This window comes from Nelumbo lutea, chromosome 5 (genome assembly GCF_056320005.1).
Source record: "Nelumbo lutea isolate HS-2025 chromosome 5, American lotus-T2T, whole genome shotgun sequence".
NCBI classification, from domain to species: domain Eukaryota; kingdom Viridiplantae; phylum Streptophyta; class Magnoliopsida; order Proteales; family Nelumbonaceae; genus Nelumbo; species Nelumbo lutea.
The window spans coordinates 24,387,332-24,406,890 of NC_142688.1; the positions used below are offsets into that span (position 1 = coordinate 24,387,332).

Consider the following 19,559-nt stretch of genomic DNA (forward strand, 5'->3'; position numbering starts at 1 on the left):
CCCATTGCCGGAGGCCCATAACAGTTTCCTTATCGAGAGTCACGCCTAAATCGGGAGCGGCCTCACCCCACCCGATCTGAAAAGGCCATCCTTGTGCACTTCGCACGCCGAAGTAGTCCCGCTTCCACGCCGGGACCTTGTTAGGAAGATCGTGCAAAAGCTTAAAACCCTGGCGAGGGGTAAGGTAATACGCCCGTCTCCCCCCAGGAAGAGAACCCGCCTGTCTCTCGAGCATCAAGATAGAGGAGAATATCTCTAAGTCCAAGGGGAAGTTCTGCTCGCAAAAAAGGGAAACTGTCCCCACCAGGTTCCGAATAGAGTTCGGATGAAGCTAGCCAATGGTGACACCGAAGTGGTTTATGACTTCGACGAGAAGGGGATGGAAAGGAAGTCGCAACCCTGCTGCAGCGAGCTGCTCCCGAAAAATCACGATCTCGTCTAGACCGTGTTCCCAAGGAAAGCTACCCGAAGGAATAAAATATGTGTACCCCCAGGAAGATTGTAAGACAGAAGTATGGATTGAAGCCCCTCAGGCGTCATGGTCGACGGACCAAACCTGTCTAGCATCCGTCCTCGGCGGGAGGTAGACGCCAAACTGCCCGAAGCAACTCGGCCTACTGGTTCATAGTCCTCAAGCTCCACCTCAGGATCACTGAGGCAGTCTGGGGACACGACTCGGTTGGTAGAACCTACGTCGGCCCAACTCGAAGAATCGTCTGAGCTAACAAAGCTAGACATTGGGGAAAAGATGGATTCAGGAAAGTACTCACCGGAAAGTTTGAAGAACAAGCCAAAGAACCGTGAAGACTGTATAACCAGCTTTGACGCGAACTGGAAAAGACTTGGACGCGAGCTGAAAGGTTGGACGCGAACTCAGTAGACAAACCGCAGAAGTGACAAGCCAACCGGGGTCCCCCACTATTTATAGCTATAGTAACCAAGAATCGACCGTGCAGACCGAAGACGATCCGACGGCCCACATTCTTACCGACCGCACAACCCTTAAGGTCGAGACGTGATTGGCGCACGTCTTTCCGAAAAAAGTGAAACGTCAGCGCACGTTTTTTTGAAATCGACGTCGCTTCGACACACGTCGTTGAATCGCTTGATGTAGCCCCGAATAGATTCTCCTTCTCTTTGGACTACTCCGAAGATGCTTTCCTCTATTTTGGGGCACCGTTGGCTGGTGACGAAGTGTGTGGTGAAGACTTGCACGAACTGGGCCCAACACTTTATCGACCCGGGGGCCAGGTTCCTGTACCAAGTGCGAGCTACCCCCCTGAGGGTGGTGGTAAAGGCCATGCACATGCACGATTCGCTGGCCCTGGCGAGGTGCATTTGCGACTGAAAGGCGTCAACGTGGTCGTTGGGGTCGAAGGACCCGTCGTACTTGTCCAGAGGTGGGAGCTTGAAGTCTCTAGGTAAGGGGACCGCTAGGAGTTCCGATGCGAGGGGGGAAGGAACGGAGAGAGCCGGGGCAGCCCCTACCTCGTCCGAGCTCATGTCTTTGCCTCTGAATTCCGACAAGGCACGGGTGGTGGTTCGGCGACTTCGTCGGCGCCTTCGCCGTTGAGCGAGCCTTGTACTGGCGCTCCTGGCCTCCGTGTTACCGAGCTCGATGGGCCCGGAATGCTGGTAATCTGCCGCCAGGGCATTGAATCGGTTGTCGGTGAGCGGGAGCTCGGGCTCGGAGCGGGGTGGCAAGGCGGAAGTAGTGGTTGGTTCATTGGCAGTTGGGGGAACTACTGTTGATAGTGATACTGGGAGATGTTGTGCAGCACTTGGTGCTGGTGAAGCTGGTGTTGCTGGAACTGTTGCATTTGGGCTTGCATTGCCCGCATGCACTGCATCAGGTCCTCCAACCGGTTTTGGCTAGCTACCAGGGGGACGGCAATTGGTTCAGTGAAGGTTGCCTCAATGGGGAGAGGAAAGGGGATGCTTGTGGTAGGAGGGTTTACGGGTGCCACTACTTGTGGCGCGTTCAAGCTGGGGATCCCATCCGCCGAAAGGAGGATGGTGAGCTGTCCAACGCACACTACGGGGACTTGAAGTTGCTCCCCGGTGGCATTTGTCTCTGTGCCACGTCCGGTGTTGCTGGAGGAGGCCATGAGTGTTGGGTATTTTTTTTTGAAGAAAAGGGGTTATCGAAGTTTGGAGGGAGGCTTTTTGAAGCGTTTCCCACAGACGGCGCCAATTGATGGAGCGCGATCCGGCCGGTCTTAGCAGTCCGCTGCCTTGCTTCCGAACGGGGTAGCAGTGAACCTAAAACGGAGGAGATGGGGAAGCTCCGGGGGGAACCCGGTGTAGGGGCTCCGAAGCTCAAGTTAGAATCCTTTAAAAGCAAGGTAATACCAGATAGCGCAAAGTTTGCATACCTCTGTTGTCGGGGGGCAGGGGGCTCTTATAGTCACTTCGTGCACTCGTCCCGGGGCCCTTGTTAGGTCAAGTATGATTACCCTTGTGCTTGTCAATTCGGTCGTCGTCCTTTCTGCTGAGATAGAACCGTCACTACCTAACTGTCATCTAACTAGAGATGGCGGTGTTAGTGGCGGTGGCAGGTGGCCGTTTAGGGTGCTACCGCCAAACGTCAGATCCCAAGTCAGTCAGGCGCGGCGCCCTTGGGCACGAACTTCCTTAGTGTCAGGCGTGGTACGACTTATTTGGTTTTGGTGCCAAGTGATGCGAAGTGCTGAGCGAGGCGGTCTTGAGCTCGGAGGTATCTATAGGGCAGTTAGTTCGGCGAAGTGTATCCCGAGCTGTTACAAGGTGGGTCAGTTCGGCGAAGTGTATCCCGAGCTGTTACAAGGTGGGTCAGTTCGGCGAAGTGTATCCCGAGCTGTTACAAGGGCCAGTTCGGCGAAGTGTATCCCGAGCTGTTACAAGGTGAGTCAGTTCGGCGAAGTGTATCCCGAGCTGTTACAAGGTGGGTCAGTTCGGCGAAGTTTATCCCGAGCTGTTACAAGGTTAGTTTGACAAGTATAACCCGAGCTGTTACAAGGTGGGTCAGTTCGGCGAAGTGTATCCCGAGCTGTTACAAGGTGGGTCAGTTCGGCGAAGTATAACCCGAGTTGTTACAAAGTTTGGCAAGTATAACCCGAGTTGTTACAAGGTCAGTTCGGCGAAGTGTATCCCGAGCTGTTACAAGGTGGGTCAGTTTGAGCCCCCGGTAGGGAGTTCAGTCCGCTCGTGTCCCCTTGTTCCCGCCTAGACTTGTCCCCTTTTGTCGAGCTGTTGTTTCTGCCACGTGTCACGTAATAGAGAGGTCGGGCCAAATCTTCCTTCATCAAGAAGCATGCATTACAAGATGATCTGGGGAACTAAATATATATATATATATATATATATTTTAAAAGAACGAACTTACGAGCCTTTCAGTGAAATCTTCGCCAATCAATATCTTGAAAAAACAAGGTTTTCTTGCTAGTTTTCCACCCATTTTAGTTTGATTCTTGCAGGGAGAGATGCAGAGCGAATGGAGTCCAGAGATGGGGGTGAGAGGGAGACGTGATTTGTATTTACATTAGCTTGATTGTTACGAATCTCACATGGATGTACGATATGATCATCGGCATCAAATTTTGGCGGGATGCTTTTTTCAGTTATTCAAAAGGCTTCAAGGATCTGACCGTTGGATCCACTCCTAAAAACCAAAAAAAAAAAGTAGGGTAAAGTACACAAACCTCCCCTGAAGTTTTTAATAATAATAAAAGTCTTCCCTTTACTTTCACTTTAACAAACACCTCCCCTGAAGACGTTAGATTGATTACATCAATTTTTTCAAATCCTTTTATTAATTATTTTAAATAGCAGTAGACAAAAACCTCCTTCCATCTCTTTATTCTCCTCTTTCATCCGCCATGAAACTCCATGTATTGATCTCGAAAAATCTTCAGCTTGATCAAGCTGGGACAGATCGAAGTGGCAGAGACACAGGACTCTGAAACATTTTGCACGGAGAACTCTATGTTCCATGTCACGCGGTATGTAGAGTATCGACATCTCGAACATCTCTGCGCTCCTCTCTTAATCTTTCGATCGAACATGATATACTCTGCTATGACTTATAAAAAGTAAAAAAAAAAAATGACAGAAATTTTAAAAGAAGAAAATGGGAATAGTTGGTGATATATAAATGGACCGGTTTTGGATAGGAGCCCGATCAGTCCAAAATCAATTTAGACTGATTGGACGGATTAAAAATACATAATGGATCGGACCAATTTAATCCAAAATATTTATTAGATTGGATTGGACCTGGTCTGTTCGTAATAAATTTATATTAGATTTGGTTGGATTAAACCAATATCCGGTTCATTGATATAAGATAAGAAATATAGGTGTTAACAGACCAGTTTTGGGTTGAAATCAATCTAAATTTAAATGAATTTGAATAAATTATATCGGTTCAAAATAGTCCAAATTATTCATTAAATTGGATTAAACCTGGTCTATTTATAATGGACTCACATTAGTGGGATCGGATTAGACTAAATCCACTCCAATCGACAAGAAGGTTTGAAACTTGCTAGTTCCACAAGACCATGTGCATTGTTGTTCTCTCCTTCACCAGTCTCTCCAACAAAAAGGACGACAACCCCCTTGTCGGAAACCAACTCTGCCACCATTTTGCCATCAGACATGAATCATCATTGCCACTGCTGGTTATCTTGTGGACTACCCTCACTAAAATTGCCGCGCTGATGTATTACCTCCCCAGGTTCAACTATGACATAAAAAAAAATATGATATCTGAAAAACTTCGGCCCAATAATTTGAAATCATAAATGTAGTAACTAATCAGGTGTTATTTATCAAAATTCATGAATGGATTTTGATTCGTCAAAACTCTTTTTGATGGAGCGCAATTCGGCCGGACTTATCTGTCAACGATTTCGCCTCTGACTGGAGCGACGAGGAGCCTGAAACGGAGAAGATGAGGGAACTCCGGGGGGAACCCGGTGAGATAACTCCGAAGCTCAAGTTAGTACTTTCTCAAAGGCAAAGTAAAGACCAGATGGCGGAAAGTTCATATACCTTGTTGTTTGGGGTAGGGGGCCTTTTATAACCACTTCGCGCACTCACTCGGAAGCCCCTGTTAGGTCGGGTATCGTCCTTTCTGCTGGGACAGAACCGCCACTGCTCTTTGTCGGAGCCATATCTGTAACTGGAAATGGCGATGTCAGGAGGCGGTGGCAGGTGGTCGTTTGGAGCGCAGCCGTCAAGCGTCAGATCCCAAGTCAATTAGGTGCACCGCCCTTGGGTACGGACTTCCCCGGTGTCAGGCATGGTACGGTTCATTCGGTTTTGGCGTCCTGAGGGCGATGTGGTGGAGTGGTGAGCGATGCGAAGTCTTGAGTTCAGAGGTATGTCCAGTATTGCTATAGGGCAGGCCAGTTCGGCGAGTTGTGTCCCGAACTACTATAAGGCAGGCCAGTTCGGCGAGGTGTGTCCCGAACTACTTCATGCAAGCCAGTTCGGGTTACTGTCTAGCTTGGGGCCGAAGGGAGAGTTCAGGCTCCTAGTAGGGAGTTCGGACCGCTGGTAGGGGAGTTCGGTCCGCTGGTTTCTCCCCTTGGTGCTCGCGCCTTAGGTGTGCTTTTGTGCCGAGCTGTTGCCTTTGCAACGTGTTGCGAAACTGTGAGGTCGGGCCAAATCTTCCTTCATCAATTGCCCCCCACTCCTCGTGCCAAGGGTCTGGTCCTGGCGCGGGGAGTTTGCGAGGTGGTAGGTGGATTTGTCCCGTTCTTCGAATCTTGACAGTGCGAGGTGCTTTGCTAGGGTTCTTCGGTTTTCTAGAGCATCCGAAAAGGTGGGAGACGTGCCTACTGCTTATAAATGTTGACAGACATGGCAGCGCGCGTTTATTTTAAATTTCAAAAGATCGCACCGCTGGGATGTGACAGCGGATCTTTTAATTTTGAAAAGAGTGCGCCACTGCCGTTCTAAGGAGACGTGCACTGGCAGTTGTTAGTTATAGATATACGTGCATCGTCGGTTTCAGAAAGACGTGCGCTGACGTTTCGTTCATTTTGGAGAGATGTGCGCCAATCACATCTCGATCTCAGGGGACGTGCGGTCAGCGCAAATGCGGGCCGTCGGATTGGCTTTGATCTGCACTGTTGGTTCTTGGTTACTGTAGCTATAAATAGTAGGGGACCCGAATCGATTTGTCACTTCTACGGTTTGCTTCTTGAGCTCGCATCCAACTTTTCAGCTCGTGTCCAGGCATTTCAATTCGCATCTATGCTTGTTACTTCGCCTTCAAGGTTTTTGGCTTGTTCCAGTCTCCGGAGCCTTCAAAAATTTCTTCCGGTGAGTATCTTTCTGAATCCACCTTTTCTCCTCGATGTCTAGCTTGAATAGCTTAGACGATTCTTCAAGTAGAACTGATGTAGGTTCTACGAACCGAGCCATATCCCCTGACTGCCTTAGTAATCCTGAGGTGGAACTTGAGGATGACCTCGAACCCGTAGGCCGAGCCGCTTCGGGCAGTTTGGCGTCTACCTCTCGTCGAGGTCAGATGCTAGACAGGTTTGGTCCTTCGACCATGACGCCCGAGGGGATCCAATCTCTACTTATCTCTTACAATCTACCTGGGGGGTACACCTATTTCATTCCTTCGGGAAGCTTTCCTTGGGAACACGGTCCTGATGAGATCGTGATTTTCTGAGAGCAGCTCGCTATGGGGCTGCGAGTACCTTTTCACCCCCTTCTCGTTGAGGTAATAAACCACTTTGGTGCTACCGTTGGCCAGCTTCATCCGAACTCTATTCGGAACCTGGTGGGGACAGTCTCCCTTTTTTGCGAACAGAACTTCCCTTTAGACTTGGAGATATTCTCCTTTATTTTAATGCTCAAAAAACAACCAGGTTCTCTTCCCAGGGGAAGATGGGCATATTACCTGTGTCCTTGCCTGGGTTTCAAGCTTCTGCACGAACTTCCTAACAAGGTCCCAGCGTGGAAGCAGGATTACTTCGGGGTGCAAAGTGCACAAGGGTGGCCTTTTTTGACCGGGTGGGGGGAGGCCGCTCCAGATTCTGGTGTCACTCTCGATAAAGAGACGGTGAAGGGCCTCCGGCAATGGGCACAGCAAGGTTTAAAGTGCCATCAGCACTTAACGGAGGCCAAGCTTATTGCGGCCGGCCTGAGTTCGGGTAGGTTTCTTAGCTCAGGTTTTGTTTATTTTGTTCTTTCATTTTTTTCTGATGCCGAACTCTTTTCTGCAGGTGTGATGGATGCAGAGAGGACTCATGGGGGGTGCCTGTTCCAAGGCATGAAGAGGAGGAAGCGGATTGCCAAGCGAACTCGTACCGAGCTGCCCCAGGATGAGGAGCCTCAAGTTCCAGGCCACACGCCGGAGGATCTGCCCAGGGAGCCCGAGGTGGCTTCTCCGGTGCATGAAGCGGTCGAGGCGCCTTACGCTGAGACCACTCACATGAGTTCTCCCACCTACTCTAGTGCCCCTGCTTACTCTGGGTCTGCTCATACGCGGGTTGGGCCCTCAGGTTCAGGAGCTCAAGGGGAGTTCAGGAGTGTGTTGTCGCCGAACTACGCTCTTCAGAAGAGTAGGGAGGCTACTTTCCTTGAGGAGATCGCGGCATGGACCAATCTTCCCTTGAATCAAGTCGCCTGTCGTGTCATAACTCATGCTATAGTGGTAAATCAGATTTCGTCTGCCTTCTTCATTTTTTATCCTTCTTGCTGTTGTCACTCATTTGTTTCTTTTGGTAGGTGAACTCTTCTATTCACGCCTTAGCGGACCAGGTGGAGAGGAGCTTGCGACAGGCGCGAGCTGCTGAGATGGCCGCTCATGCTGCCGAAGAGGCTTTTCGTGTCGCCAAGGTGAATACCCGAGCTGCTGAGGCGGCCACACATGCTGTCGAAGAGGCTGCTCGCGTTGCTATGGCCAGGCAGGCGATGTCTCAGCGGGATGCCGAGGCCATGGGGGTAGTCGTGAAGCATATCGCAGACCAGAGGTTGGACCTCCAGCATCAGGTCGAATATCTTCAGGAGGACATCAGGGAGAAAACGCAGATTTTTTCTCAAGGTATTGAAGATGCCAAAAAGAAGGTCGTTGAAGACTACATTGCCTCACCGCGTTTTGACAACCTGATGGTGCATTCTTACAGAAGGGGATTCAAACTTAGCAGGTGGATGATCCGGAACGCGTATCCCGACCTCGACGTTAGTGCCATATCCACTTTGCGTATAACTCAGGAAATGGCCAATGCTGCCGATGGCGAGCCGGATTCTGAGGGCGAGGCAGGGCCTTCGGGTGTCGCTAAAGTGCCTTCTGATGGGGAAGAAGTACCTTCGGGCTTGTAATTTTTTTTTTTTGTACTCTTCCTTTTATTGCGATGAAATAGACAATCTTTATGGTTAAGTGTTCTTTTTTCCGGACTGATAATTTGCCAAACTGATAATATGCCCGACCTATTTCTTGCCCAGGTTATTGCACTCGCACGACCTGTTTCGGTGTTTTAATACTTAGTCTCTGCTTCACATTAGCCTTTTGACAGATATTTTGCCAAACTGCTAATATGCCCGACTCTTCTTTGCTTGCCTATGTCGAGGTTCCTCTTGTTAGCTCGGCATCCTAGCCCTTGGGCTCTTGTAGAGATTTCGTCTGCTTCTCCTTCTCTTGGCGGTTTATATGTAGTATCGACTTAAGTTTACGATGTTCCACGCTCGAGGTACTTGTTTGCCTTCTAAGGTTTCGAGCTCGTATGCCCCCCCGAGCGCTCTCTTTACTCTATAGGGTCCTTCCCAATTTGGTTCAAGTTTGCCCACACCGGGTTCGGACACCATAATCTTACGGAGAACCAAGTCGCCGATTCGGAAGCTTCGCTTCTTTACTTTGGCGTTGTAGTACCGAGCTACCTGCTGCTGATAGGCCGCTATCCGGATGTGCACGAGATCTCTTACCTCATCTAGTAGGTCAAGGTTGGTACGTAACTCATCTCCGTTCGTCTGATCGTCATATGTTTCTAGTCATAGTGTAGGTACTTCGATTTCCGCTGAGATTACCGTTTCAGTGCCGTAGGTGAGGTTGAGGGGGTCTTTCCTGTGGCGGTTTTTTTTGTAGTTCGATGAGCCCATAAAACACTTGGTAGCTCTTCCGCCCACAACCCTTTAGCTTGGTCTAGACGTGCTTTTAGTGCGCGACCGATGTGAAGTTCTGTCGAATTCCCATACTCTGGCACCATTCTTGGAACTTGATATCCTCGAACTTGCTTGCCGTTGTCGGAGATCAGTACCCGAGGTAACCTGAGGCGACATACTATGTTCTTCCAAAAGAAGTTATGTATATTTCAGGATGTAACTGTTGCCAGAGTTTCGGCTTCTATCCACTTTGTGCAATAATCTACTACCACCACTAGGAACTTTCTCCCACCTGTTGCTGGCAGAAATGGCCCCAGGAGGTCAATGCCCCATTGTGCGAAGGGCCAAGGGCTGGCGAGGTATTTGAGGTCGGAAGCAGGCTGATGGTGGATATTGGCATGCTTCTGACACTTCTCGCATTTTCTGACGAGCCCGACGGCTTCTGCCTTCATCGTTGGCTAGTAGTATCCTTGTGGAAGTGCTTTTTGGGCGAGTGCTCTGCCCCCCAGGTGTCCACCGCACAGACCTTCATGAGTGTCGCGGAGTACAAGCTCGGCTTCGGCAGGTCGCAGGCAACGCAAGTAGGGGAGCGTGTAGGACCGTCGGTACAACCGTTCGTCAATTATGACGTATTTGGCTGCATGGCACTGCACCCTCTTGGCCGCATTGTGGTCAGTAGGGAGGGTTCCATCTAGCAAGAAGCTCACGAGTGGGTTGATCCAGCTCGGCTCTGCTTCGAGGACGGGAGCGACCTCCTCTGCCCCACCGAGAATACTAGGCCAAGGTAAGTCCTCTATGTGCACGGTTCTCTTGTTGTTGTGACTTGTGCTGGCTAACCGGGACAGAGTGTCGGCCTCAGTGTTCTCTGACCTCGGCATTTTCCTGATGAAGTGTGACTGGAAGTTGAGCAGGGCCTCTTTTACTTTCGCTAAATATGCGATCATGGAGAGCTCCCGTGCTTCGTACTCGCCCGTAACCTGGTTGACCACGAGCTGGGATCACAGTGCGTACGCTATTTTTTCTATCTGCGGGTATCTCGTCTCTACTCCCTACAGAATTTTACTAACATAATAGACGAGCCGCTGGACCCGATCTACTTCCTTTATTAGTACCGAATTGACCACCTCGTCACTTGCCGAGAGGTACAATTCTAAGACCTCGCCCTCCTCGGGTCTAGCTAAGGTTGGCACAGTGGCGAGGTAGGTTTTTAGCTCGTTGAACGCGAGCTGGAAATCTTGGGTCCATTCGAACCCTTTGCCTTTGATTGCCTTAAAGAAAGGCAGGCAGCAGTCTGCCGATTTGGACATGGAGCGGCTCAGAGCGGCTATGCGGTCGTTTAGCCTCTGAACTTCTTTTACTTTCCGGGGTGGTCTCATATCAAGGATGGCCTTTATTTTGTCCGAGTTGGCCTCAATACTGTGCCGGTTGACAATGTACCCTACAAATTTACCCGATGTGACACCGAAGACACACTTGTTTGGATTTAGTCTCATTCTATATTGACGCAGAATTTGGAAGACATAATCCAAGTCCATTATTAATTCCTGCGTGAACTGTGTTTTGACGACCATGTCGTCTACATAACATTCTACTTTCATGCCAATTAAGAGCCGAAAAAGCTTATTTACAAGTCTTTGGAAGGTCGCCCTATCATTCTTTAGTCCGAAGGGCATGACCTTGTAACAGTACAGGCCGAACTCGGTTATGAAGCTGGTTTTTTCTTCGTCGGACTGGTCCATCTTGATTTGGTTGTAGCCTGAGCAAGCAGTCTTTTGGGCAAACTCGGTTCAGGTCGGTGTAGTCGACGCACATGCGCCACTTGCCGTTAGCTTTTTTCACCAGCATTGGGTTGGCTACCCAGCTCGGGTAATGAACTTCCCTTATGAAGCCCGCTGCGATGAGCTTTTCGACTTCTTCGTCAACCGCCCTCCAACGCTCCTGGGCTAAGTTGCGTTTCTTCTGTCTAATGGGTCTGACTACAGGGTCAGTGTTAAGTTTGTGAGTTATAAGGCCAGGGTCAATGCCGGGCATATCTGCTGCGGACCATGCAAAAATATCTAAATTTTGAAGTAAGAAACTCACAAGTTCGATTCGTAGAGGCTCCTTAATGGAAGCACCGATCTGTAGCGTTCGTGCCAGATTTGTAGCCGAGGTCGGGACTGCGATTGTTTCCTCAATGGGCGAAGCTCGTTCCGTAGACCGCTCTAGTTCGAGGTCATCAGCTGCCTTGGTTTTTCCCTTTAGGGCGGCAACATAGCATTTGCGAGACTCGATTTGGTCGCCCCCCGCTACCCCCACACCGAAGTCCGTGGGGAACTTCATCGCCAGATAATAGGTGGAAACCACTGCACGCAGAATGTGCGTAATTGGTCGCCCTATTATGGCGTTGTATGGGGAGGGGGTCGCGACCACCAGGAAATCGTGGTCGAGTCTTATCGCGCACGGCCATGTGCCGACTTCCACAGGTACAGTTATCTTCCCTAGGGGCCTGACTTCCTCTCCGCTGAAGCCCACTAGAGGAGTGTGCGTGGGTTTCAACTCGCTTTTCTGCAACTGTAATTGGTCGAACGCCGATTTGAAGAGGATGTCTGCCGAACTGCCTGATTCCACAAGTACGCGCCGGACTTCGAAGTCGTTGATCCTTAGTTTAATGACGAGCGCGTCGTCATGGGGATAGTGAACACCTCGCGCATCGTCTTTTGTGAAAAAGATCGGTACTTTTGTCTTCGGCCTCTTTGGAGGGTTCTGCTCTTCTCGAGCCGCCTCGTGAACTGACATCCGTGATGCTACCGAAGTGCAACCTGCTACCACCAAACCGCACACTATTACGTGGATGGTTCCCTGAACTGGCCTCTCTTCCGAAGGAGGTCGCTGCAAGGCTTCAGCCGATCTGCTGCTCGATTCGGGGGCATCCATTCCGTGTTCCCCTTGCCAACCTGCTTTATTATTATTGTCATTATGTACAAAATTTCTCAAGTATCCGCGGCGGATGAGTCCCTCTATCTCATCACGGAGATTATTACATTATTCGGTACTATGACCGTGATCTTTATGAAAACTACAATATAGATTTTTGTTCCTTTCGTTTGGGTTGCTTTTTAGGCGAGGTGGCCACTTTATGTAGGGGGCGTCCTTGATAGTCATCAAGATCTCGGTCCACCTTGTGTTCAATGGTGTGTAATCCGTCCGAACTGCTAAGGGAGCTCGGGACGGCTGGCTTGGCTTCGCCTCTCGGGTGTGGCTTCTTCTATCGCCTAGGTTGGAGGGTGCGCCTTCTCTTTTTCTTTTTTCAACCCTGCCATCAGTTCTTTGGTTGATCTCTTCCTCTGTTATCATGAACTTGTCTGCAAGCTTGAGGAAGTCGGCCATGGTTGCTAGCTGACTGGCCACCATGTGTCATTTGAAATCTTTGTGCGTTACCCTTCTTTTGGCCGCTGCGAGCTGTACCGTGGGGTCTAACCGTGGGATCTGCAAGCATGATTCATTGAACCGCTTGACGTAGCTCCGGATGGGTTCTCCTTCTCTTTGGATTACCCCGAAGATACTTTCCACAGTTCTAGGGCACCGCTTGCTGGTAACAAAGTGTGCGGTGAAGATCTGCACGAATTGGGCCCAACTTCTTATTGACCCGAAAGCTAGGTTCCGGTACCAGGTGCGGACCACCCCCCTAAAGGTGGTGGTGAAGGCCACGCACATGCATGACTTGCTGGCCCTAGCGAGGTGCATTTGTGACTGGAATGCGTCAACGTGATCATTAGGGTCAAAGGACCCATCATACTTGTCCAGAGATGGAAGTTTGAAGTCTTTGGGCAAGGGGACTGCCAGAAGTTCTAATGAAAGGGGGGAAAGAACTAAGAGAATTGGGACGGTTTTTACCTCGTCCGAGCTTGTCTCTTCCTTGCCTCTGAGCTCGGGTAGGACACAGGTAGCAGTTCGGCAACTTCGCCAACGCCTTCTTTGAGCGGGCCTGGTGCTGGCGCTGCTGGCCTCCGTGTTGCCGAGCTTGATGGGTCCGGAATGCTGGCCTGCTGCTAGGGCGCTGAACCGATTCTCCGTGAGTGGGAACTCGGGCTTGGTGCGCCGAGGTGACTATGTGGGCGAGGTTCCTGACCCACCTGCGAGCTGCGAGGCGGGGGTGATTTTTCTTTGCTTTCGGCCTGCGGATGAGGCCTGGCTATTAGGGGGTTCTGGGGTTGGGAAGCTTTTCCTCGGTGAGGTCGTCCACCTTGAGGGGAGGCCTTAACCGGCTTCGAAACAGGGTGTCGGGGGGGGAGCAGTGACTGGTTTAGGTGTAGCTGAAGGAACTACTGCTGGTAATGGTGCCGGGAGAGGTGGTGCAGCACCTGGTGTTGCTGGAGTTGGTGCTACTGGAATTGTTGCATTTGGGCTTGCATTGCCCACATGCATTGCATTAGATCATCCAGCTGGTTCTGGCAGATTGCCAGTGGGACAGCAGTTGGTTCAGCGAAGTTCGTTTCAATAGGGAGTGGAAGAGGGATGTTCAACAAATGAGGGTTCAGGGGCGCCACTGCTTGTGGCACATTCAAACTGGGGATCCCATCCACTGAAAGAGGGATGGTGAACTGCCCAATGCACACTGCGGAAACGTAGAGTTGCTCTCCGGTGGTGGTCATTTCTGTTCCACGTCTAGCACTATTAGAGGAGGCCATGGGTGTTGGAGTTTTTGAAAGAAGGGTAGGTAAGAGAGGTTTAGAGGGAGGTTTTAGAAGTTTCCCACAGACAACGCCAATTGATGGAGCGCAATTCGGCCAGTCTTAGCTGTCAACAATTTTGCCTCTGACTGGAGCGACGGGGAGCCTGAAATGGAGAAGATGATGGAACTCCGGGGGGAATCCGGTGAGATAACTCCGAAGCTCAAGTTAGTACTCACTCGAAGGCAAAGCAAAGACCATATGGTGCAAAGTTCACATACCTTGTTGTTGGGGGTAGGGGGTCTTTTATAACCACTTCGCGCACTCACTCCAAAGCCCCTGTCAGGTCGGGTATCGTCCTTTCTGCTGGGACAGAACCGCCACTGCTCTTTGTCGGAGCCATCTCTGTAACTAGAGATGGCAGTGTCAGGAGGCGGTGGTAGGTGGTCGTTTGGAGCGCGGCCGTCAAGCGTCAAATCCCAAGTCAGTCAGGTGCGCCACCCTTGGGTACGGACTTCATCGGTGTTAGGCATGGCTTGGTTCGTTCGGTTTTGGCGTCCTGAGGGCGATGTGGTGGAGTGGTGAGCGAGGCGAAGTCTTGTGTTTGGAGGTATGTCCTGTATTGCTATAGGGCAGGCCAGTTCGGCGAGGTGTGTCCCGAACTACTTCATGCAGGCCAGTTCGAGTTACTGTCTGGCTTGAGGCCGAAGGGAGAGTTCAGACTCCTAGTAGGGAGTTCGGACTGATAGTTTCTCCCATTGATGCTCGCCCCTTAGACGTGCTTTTGTGTCGAGCTGTTACCTTTACCACGTGTTGCATAACTGTGAAGTCGGGCCAAATCTTTCTTCATCACTTCCCATACCATATCTTTTCCGCATCATAGATTTTCCCCTCACGAACAATGCCAAATACAATCCTTTGTGTCTACTCTTGCTACAACGGGGGCTTAAAATTAAGTTTCAATCGCCAAAGCCCAAATGCCCTCCGGGTTCCCTTATTTATTGTCAAGCTCCTTAGTTTTTTTTCAGTTTCTTTGCATTTCCCCAATCCCAGCCAAGCAAGCCTTCATCGCCAACACTGTCTAATGGTGTTAGGTTTACGCTCTTTTCTCTTGCCCTAAAACAGAATGGTGAAAAAGTGTTGTTATTCAAACGAGGGCTGTTTTTGATATTTTAAAATATTTTAAACGATGTCCTAACGATAGATAGGGGTAACTTCGTACCTATACATCTTTTTCATCTAGGTTACCGAGGGAACGGAGGTTAAAATGAAACTAAAGGAAAGATTGTTATTATTGTGAGAAATTTCAAAGGAGGTTTTCAGCATTTTACCCAAAACAAAATTAAGGACCAAGGAGATCGGGCCCATCGCTTCTGGTTGAGTGTAATACCTCGTATAGATCACCACCGTCCATATAACGTTAGCCAAGGAAGAAAAGATAAAGTAGCATACATGCATGGTCACTGTCAAATTAACTGTGGTATTAAAAAGAAGAGGAAGGATGAGAGAGAGACTTCGTACGATATTAGTAGAGATTAAAGACTACAGGATAATCCCATTTACGATTCAAAAGCATAAAATGCATTCCTCAGTCGATCATATAATCTGGTCCATTTGTTTTTCATTTTCAGTATTAGAGAGAAGAGAAGAAGTGATTTGTGCAGCATCTGTTTCAGATACGCTGGCCTCTGTGTTACAAGCTAACATCTTCACAAGCCGGAGAAGGCCATAGGTATAATATTAGAGAAGCGAGCGAGTTCTCCGAATTCCGCAGCTCGGAATATATTGACGCATATGATCACTTTCCCTGTAACTGTTCCTTGGATGAACTCAAAGTGGCATGCTTCACCTTCTACTATATTATTGGCTTTCCAAAAGCTGCCCACCCGCTTATAATATCTATACTACCATCCGTTCTTGGAGCGAAACTCACACGCCATGACCTCCCTTTAGGATCCAACAGCACTGCTTTTCCCTTGCCTGTGATCCCAACTTTTCTTGCTACAGCCTTTGGAACAACCTTAATTATTTCATCATCCAACACAAATTAAGCAAAAGGGCGATCAGATCAGATGAGATGTGAAGAAAACAAAATTAACGTAACTACATTTTCAGTATTTTCGTTTTTTTTTTTTGAATAAAATATAAGGAACAGAACTCACCATATGACTTCTTCTGGACTTTCCACAAAGTGCTGCGAAATGTGGAAATTCTGTTTTATACGAAGACGCAGCTTCAATTGCCTCACTTCTTGGTTGCCTTTCAATCCCGTAATTTGATTTCTTCCTTGGTTTTCCAGAGCCACCTGCAAGTAAGTTATATTGATATTTATCAGGTTTTGCGAAATTAACGCACAGTTGGGAAGACTGGAAGTAAAGTTACCGTTTCCCTTGCTAGAAACAACTGCTTTCATGGTGGATTTGGCCATTGCTTTGCCACACTTGTCCATCTTTGGGTGAGAATAACTCTTTCTCAGAGCACGATCAATACCTTTCTTGGTGGACCTGGCTATAACATCGCCTTTTTTTTCTTTCCTTGGGTGAGAATCACTCGCACTCTCATAAATCTGAGCAATTACTTTAGTGCGGGCTCTGGCCATTGATGTGCCTGGCTTTTCTTTGTTTGAGTGGGAAGCACTCATACTGTGATTCTGAACAACGGCTTCCGTGGTGACTCTGGCCATTTCTTTACCTCTCTTTTGTTTCCTTGGCTGGGAATGAACGTTACTCGGAGCTGAAGGCAGATCCCTTTCACAAGAACTTCTGTCGTATATCTTGACGCTGAATTTGGACTTGTCGTTATAACTGAAAACTAGAAAATATCCCCACACCAAAGAATGATGTTCTACAAATCTCCGCCAACCCGTATGGAAATAGAATTTTTCGTCAATCTTTTTCACTTTAACAGGCCAACTTTTCCCGGTTGGACTTCCGAGGGTGAGTCTTTTAGGCACCGATCCATTGAAATGCTTGATAAAAAGTGGTGGTATCCCCTGCAATTAAAATTGCAGAGATTAGCATTAGTGAATTCAATTCATATTGGAATACAAGTAATAACTAATTGTAAAACAAAAAGGATAAGAAAATATCAATAACACGAATTGATCAAGTTGATCGACTTCCAAGAATCTCTTTCTGGGTTCTTGGATCTTACAAGCAGTTTGGAGAAGTCGGGGGCGACCAAGACTTTGAAGAAGGAGGGACTGCTGCGTCGATACGGAATCATTCTACCCATCTCTACGGTATACGGTCTAGCTACCTTGACCCATCGAATTTCTTTTGGCCTAAATATCGACTTCGAGTCTTGGACGCTTGGCCTTTCCCACTTTTGAGTGCAGACATGTTTCATCCTTGATCGATCCGGACGTCAGAAATCAACGTTTGGCTGACCGTTAATACCCGTCCAACCAAATATCTTTATCATACGTAGCGTAAGTACATGGTAAATGTGAATGGTTGGTCCGTTGGTTCTGCTGACCGTAAAAAATTCAACAGTACGATATATCATCAAGACCGTCGGATGGGAATCCAATAATTAATAACACGCATCTCTCGTCTTTTAAGGCATTTAACGGTCTAGAAAAACTGGAATAGTCCATGGTTCATGGCTGCATCTGTATGCAGCAGAGGCAGAGCAGGTCCCTGATGGTCTAATATTGGTCATTGAATTTGAATCCAAAGGAAAAGTACCAGCCGTTCCCGTTTGAATTTTGAATGGGTTGTAGTGCAAGGAAAGCTTTTCGTGCACTGAAGCTCTGTCAACAGTTCCAACACCCGGCCCAACTACGAATGTCATGGAATTGTTAGTGCAAAATCAGCCTCAACTTGAACCCGACCGAAAGCCCGGCTCGTTCCTGTTGAAGATGCCTGGGCGGTAGACTTGAAAATTCAGTCGGAGCTAGTAAAGAAAGAAATGTTTATTATTAAACTAGTTTGGATTTTCTTTTTGTACATCAGATGATCAGAATTCAGAGCATATCATATCATATCTTTCCAATTGTTGAACGCTATTGCCACTTGGCAGCATCAGGAAAGCATGCCAGCTCTCCAAGCCCCGTAGTTCGAAATATGTTGACACGTATTACAATCCCTGTTCCTTGCAGAGACCCAAACTCAAAGTGGCAAGCTTCACCTTTCGCTATGTCGTTGGCATTCAGAAAATCAGTCCAGCCGCCTGAAATATTGAGACGGCCATCCACCATCGGAGACACATTCACATGCCATTGCCTTCCACGAGGATCCCAAAGCACTGCCTTCACCTTGTTTGTCAGCCCAATCTCTTTTGCTACAGCTCTTGGGACCGACTTAATTTCCTCGTCCAACATAAAGCAATAAGTAAGCGACGGGATGAGAATGAAGTTAATTCATTATTCATAAATTTACCAACAGCAAAAATCATTTTCATCTTCATCTCTTCATTTCGAGCGAGTTAATTAGGATAAGAAACTCACGATAGATGTTTTTGTGAGATTCAGACAAAGTGCTACAAAATGCGGGGATTCTGTTTTGTATGAGCGGGCGGCTTCAATCGCCTCGTTTATCGGTCTTCTCTTCTTTGGTTTAGCACATCCGCCTACGTGCAGCGTGCAGCGTGCAGCGTGCAGGTATATTAATTATTATATAAACCAATGCTAGCTATGAGAAATATTTCAAAAAGAGATAAGAACAGTAAACTAGCTTAATTGTTATAGATGATGAAAGAAATTTTTACGATTCACTTTGGTGGAAACAACTGGCTTTTGCAGGCCTCCGGCTTTCCTTTCTCCACGCCTTCCCTTCTTTGGGTGGGGGTGGGAAGAATCAACTGGATTTCTCTGTGTGTAGGCTGAAGAAGAGAAAGGTAGTTCCTTTTCACAAGCACTTCGGTCGTATATCTTGACACTGAATTTGGCACCACCACGGTAGCTGAAAATTAAAAGATCCCCCACCACCAAAGAATGAAATTTCACAAAGCTCTGCCAACCCTTTTGGAGGTACCATTGTTCCTTGACCTTTTTCACCCTTACCCTCCAACGTTTCTTGGTCGGACTTCTAAGGATGAATGTTTCGGGAACAGATCCATTGAAATGCTTAATAAAAGGTCGTGGTATCTTCTACAAAAGGAAAAATTGTAGTAGTTCCTCAGGGTTTTAACAAATGACAAAATAAATCCACAGTAAAAGACTGATCAAGAACCACGGCCCTATAATAATGAAAGGGAAGAAAAGAAGAATTGACAATGTTCCTTGAAAAAATAATTAAAGAAGAAGAAAACAGGGTCAGGGTGGGAATCAATACATTTGCTACCCTTTTATTCTTACCAGCAATTTGGAGAAGTCGGGAGCGAGCAAGATTTTGAAGAAGGAAGGTCTGTTGCATTGGCTTTTGGTCGTTCTACTTCTCGGCAGTTTGGCTTCACAATTTTGGTGCGTGCGGGGACGATTTGTCACCACCGGCTTTTCAGCCATTTTTACAGGCACAGAAAAAACAGCTAAACGCTTCTCGTTCCTTACGCATTTCATTTATACTCTACTGTCCGTCCACCACTATAACTGAGAACATGCGGCGGCGCAGTTACGGCAACTGGAGACGTCGAAATGATGTCTGCACTGCAGGCTGCAGACTCGTCCGTCACCATCGTTACAGACAATTGAATGGCACATGGCATGGCTACTCTTTCCGGTTGGCTATTGTAATCGCCATTTGCCACTCTCTATTTACAAGTTATAAGTTTATAAACCGTTTGGGAGTGCTTAAGCTTTCACGTAACCTGAGAACTTGATAGCCCGACAACCAATTCCGGCTATTACACCGTCCAGCAATAAGA

General features: G+C 48.3%; 2 protein-coding genes across 6 annotated transcripts; both read right to left on the bottom strand.

The window, feature by feature from the left end:
* Window positions 1–15,283: 15,283 nt before the first annotated feature.
* Window positions 15,284–17,239, bottom strand: LOC148851056 (uncharacterized). 2 transcript variants are annotated; one of them, XM_088942857.1, is made up of 4 exons: window positions 16,908–17,239; window positions 16,245–16,746; window positions 15,917–16,059; window positions 15,284–15,774 (listed from the first exon to the last, which is right to left on the bottom strand). In XM_088942857.1, the coding sequence occupies exons 1-4, from the start codon at window positions 17,100–17,102 to the stop codon at window positions 15,610–15,612; spliced, it is 1,005 nt and encodes a 334-aa protein (XP_088798983.1). In that variant the 5' UTR covers window positions 17,103–17,239; the 3' UTR covers window positions 15,284–15,609. The 2 variants fall into 2 exon arrangements, with proteins under 2 accessions (XP_088798983.1, XP_088798982.1); XM_088942856.1 differs by having other exon boundaries at window positions 16,137–16,746.
* A 416-nt stretch (window positions 17,240–17,655) lies between these two features.
* Window positions 17,656–19,437, bottom strand: LOC148851057 (putative B3 domain-containing protein Os03g0621600). Of its 4 annotated transcripts, none has more exons than XM_088942863.1 (4): window positions 19,054–19,437; window positions 18,465–18,846; window positions 18,205–18,326; window positions 17,656–18,057 (listed from the first exon to the last, which is right to left on the bottom strand). In XM_088942863.1, exons 1-4 carry the CDS (start codon window positions 19,252–19,254, stop codon window positions 17,761–17,763), a joined length of 1,002 nt encoding a protein of 333 aa, XP_088798989.1. In that variant the 5' UTR covers window positions 19,255–19,437; the 3' UTR covers window positions 17,656–17,760. The 4 variants fall into 4 exon arrangements, with proteins under 4 accessions (XP_088798989.1, XP_088798986.1, XP_088798988.1 ...); XM_088942860.1 differs by having other exon boundaries at window positions 17,656–18,066; window positions 19,054–19,421; XM_088942862.1 differs by having other exon boundaries at window positions 18,465–18,843; window positions 19,054–19,388.
* Window positions 19,438–19,559: the final 122 nt, after the last annotated feature.

Bases quoted from the DNA above. Each gene is read 5' to 3' on its own strand.
- LOC148851056 (XM_088942856.1), bottom strand. From the start codon at position 17,102: ATGAAACATGTCTGCACTCAAAAGTGGGAAAGGCCAAGCGTCCAAGAC. The intron at 16,060-16,136 runs GTAACTTTACTT...ACTTACTTGCAG, and splicing joins TGTTTCTAGCAAGGGAAACG to GTGGCTCTGGAAAACCAAGG. The intron at 15,775-15,916 runs GTGAGTTCTGTT...GAAATAATTAAG, and splicing joins AGTCCAGAAGAAGTCATATG to GTTGTTCCAAAGGCTGTAGC.
- LOC148851057 (XM_088942860.1), bottom strand. From the start codon at position 19,254: ATGAAATGCGTAAGGAACGAGAAGCGTTTAGCTGTTTTTTCTGTGCCT. The intron at 18,327-18,464 runs GTAAAAATTTCT...CGCTGCACGTAG, and splicing joins TGTTTCCACCAAAGTGAATC to GCGGATGTGCTAAACCAAAG. The intron at 18,067-18,204 runs GTGAGTTTCTTA...ATGTTGGACGAG, and splicing joins ATCTCACAAAAACATCTATC to GAAATTAAGTCGGTCCCAAG.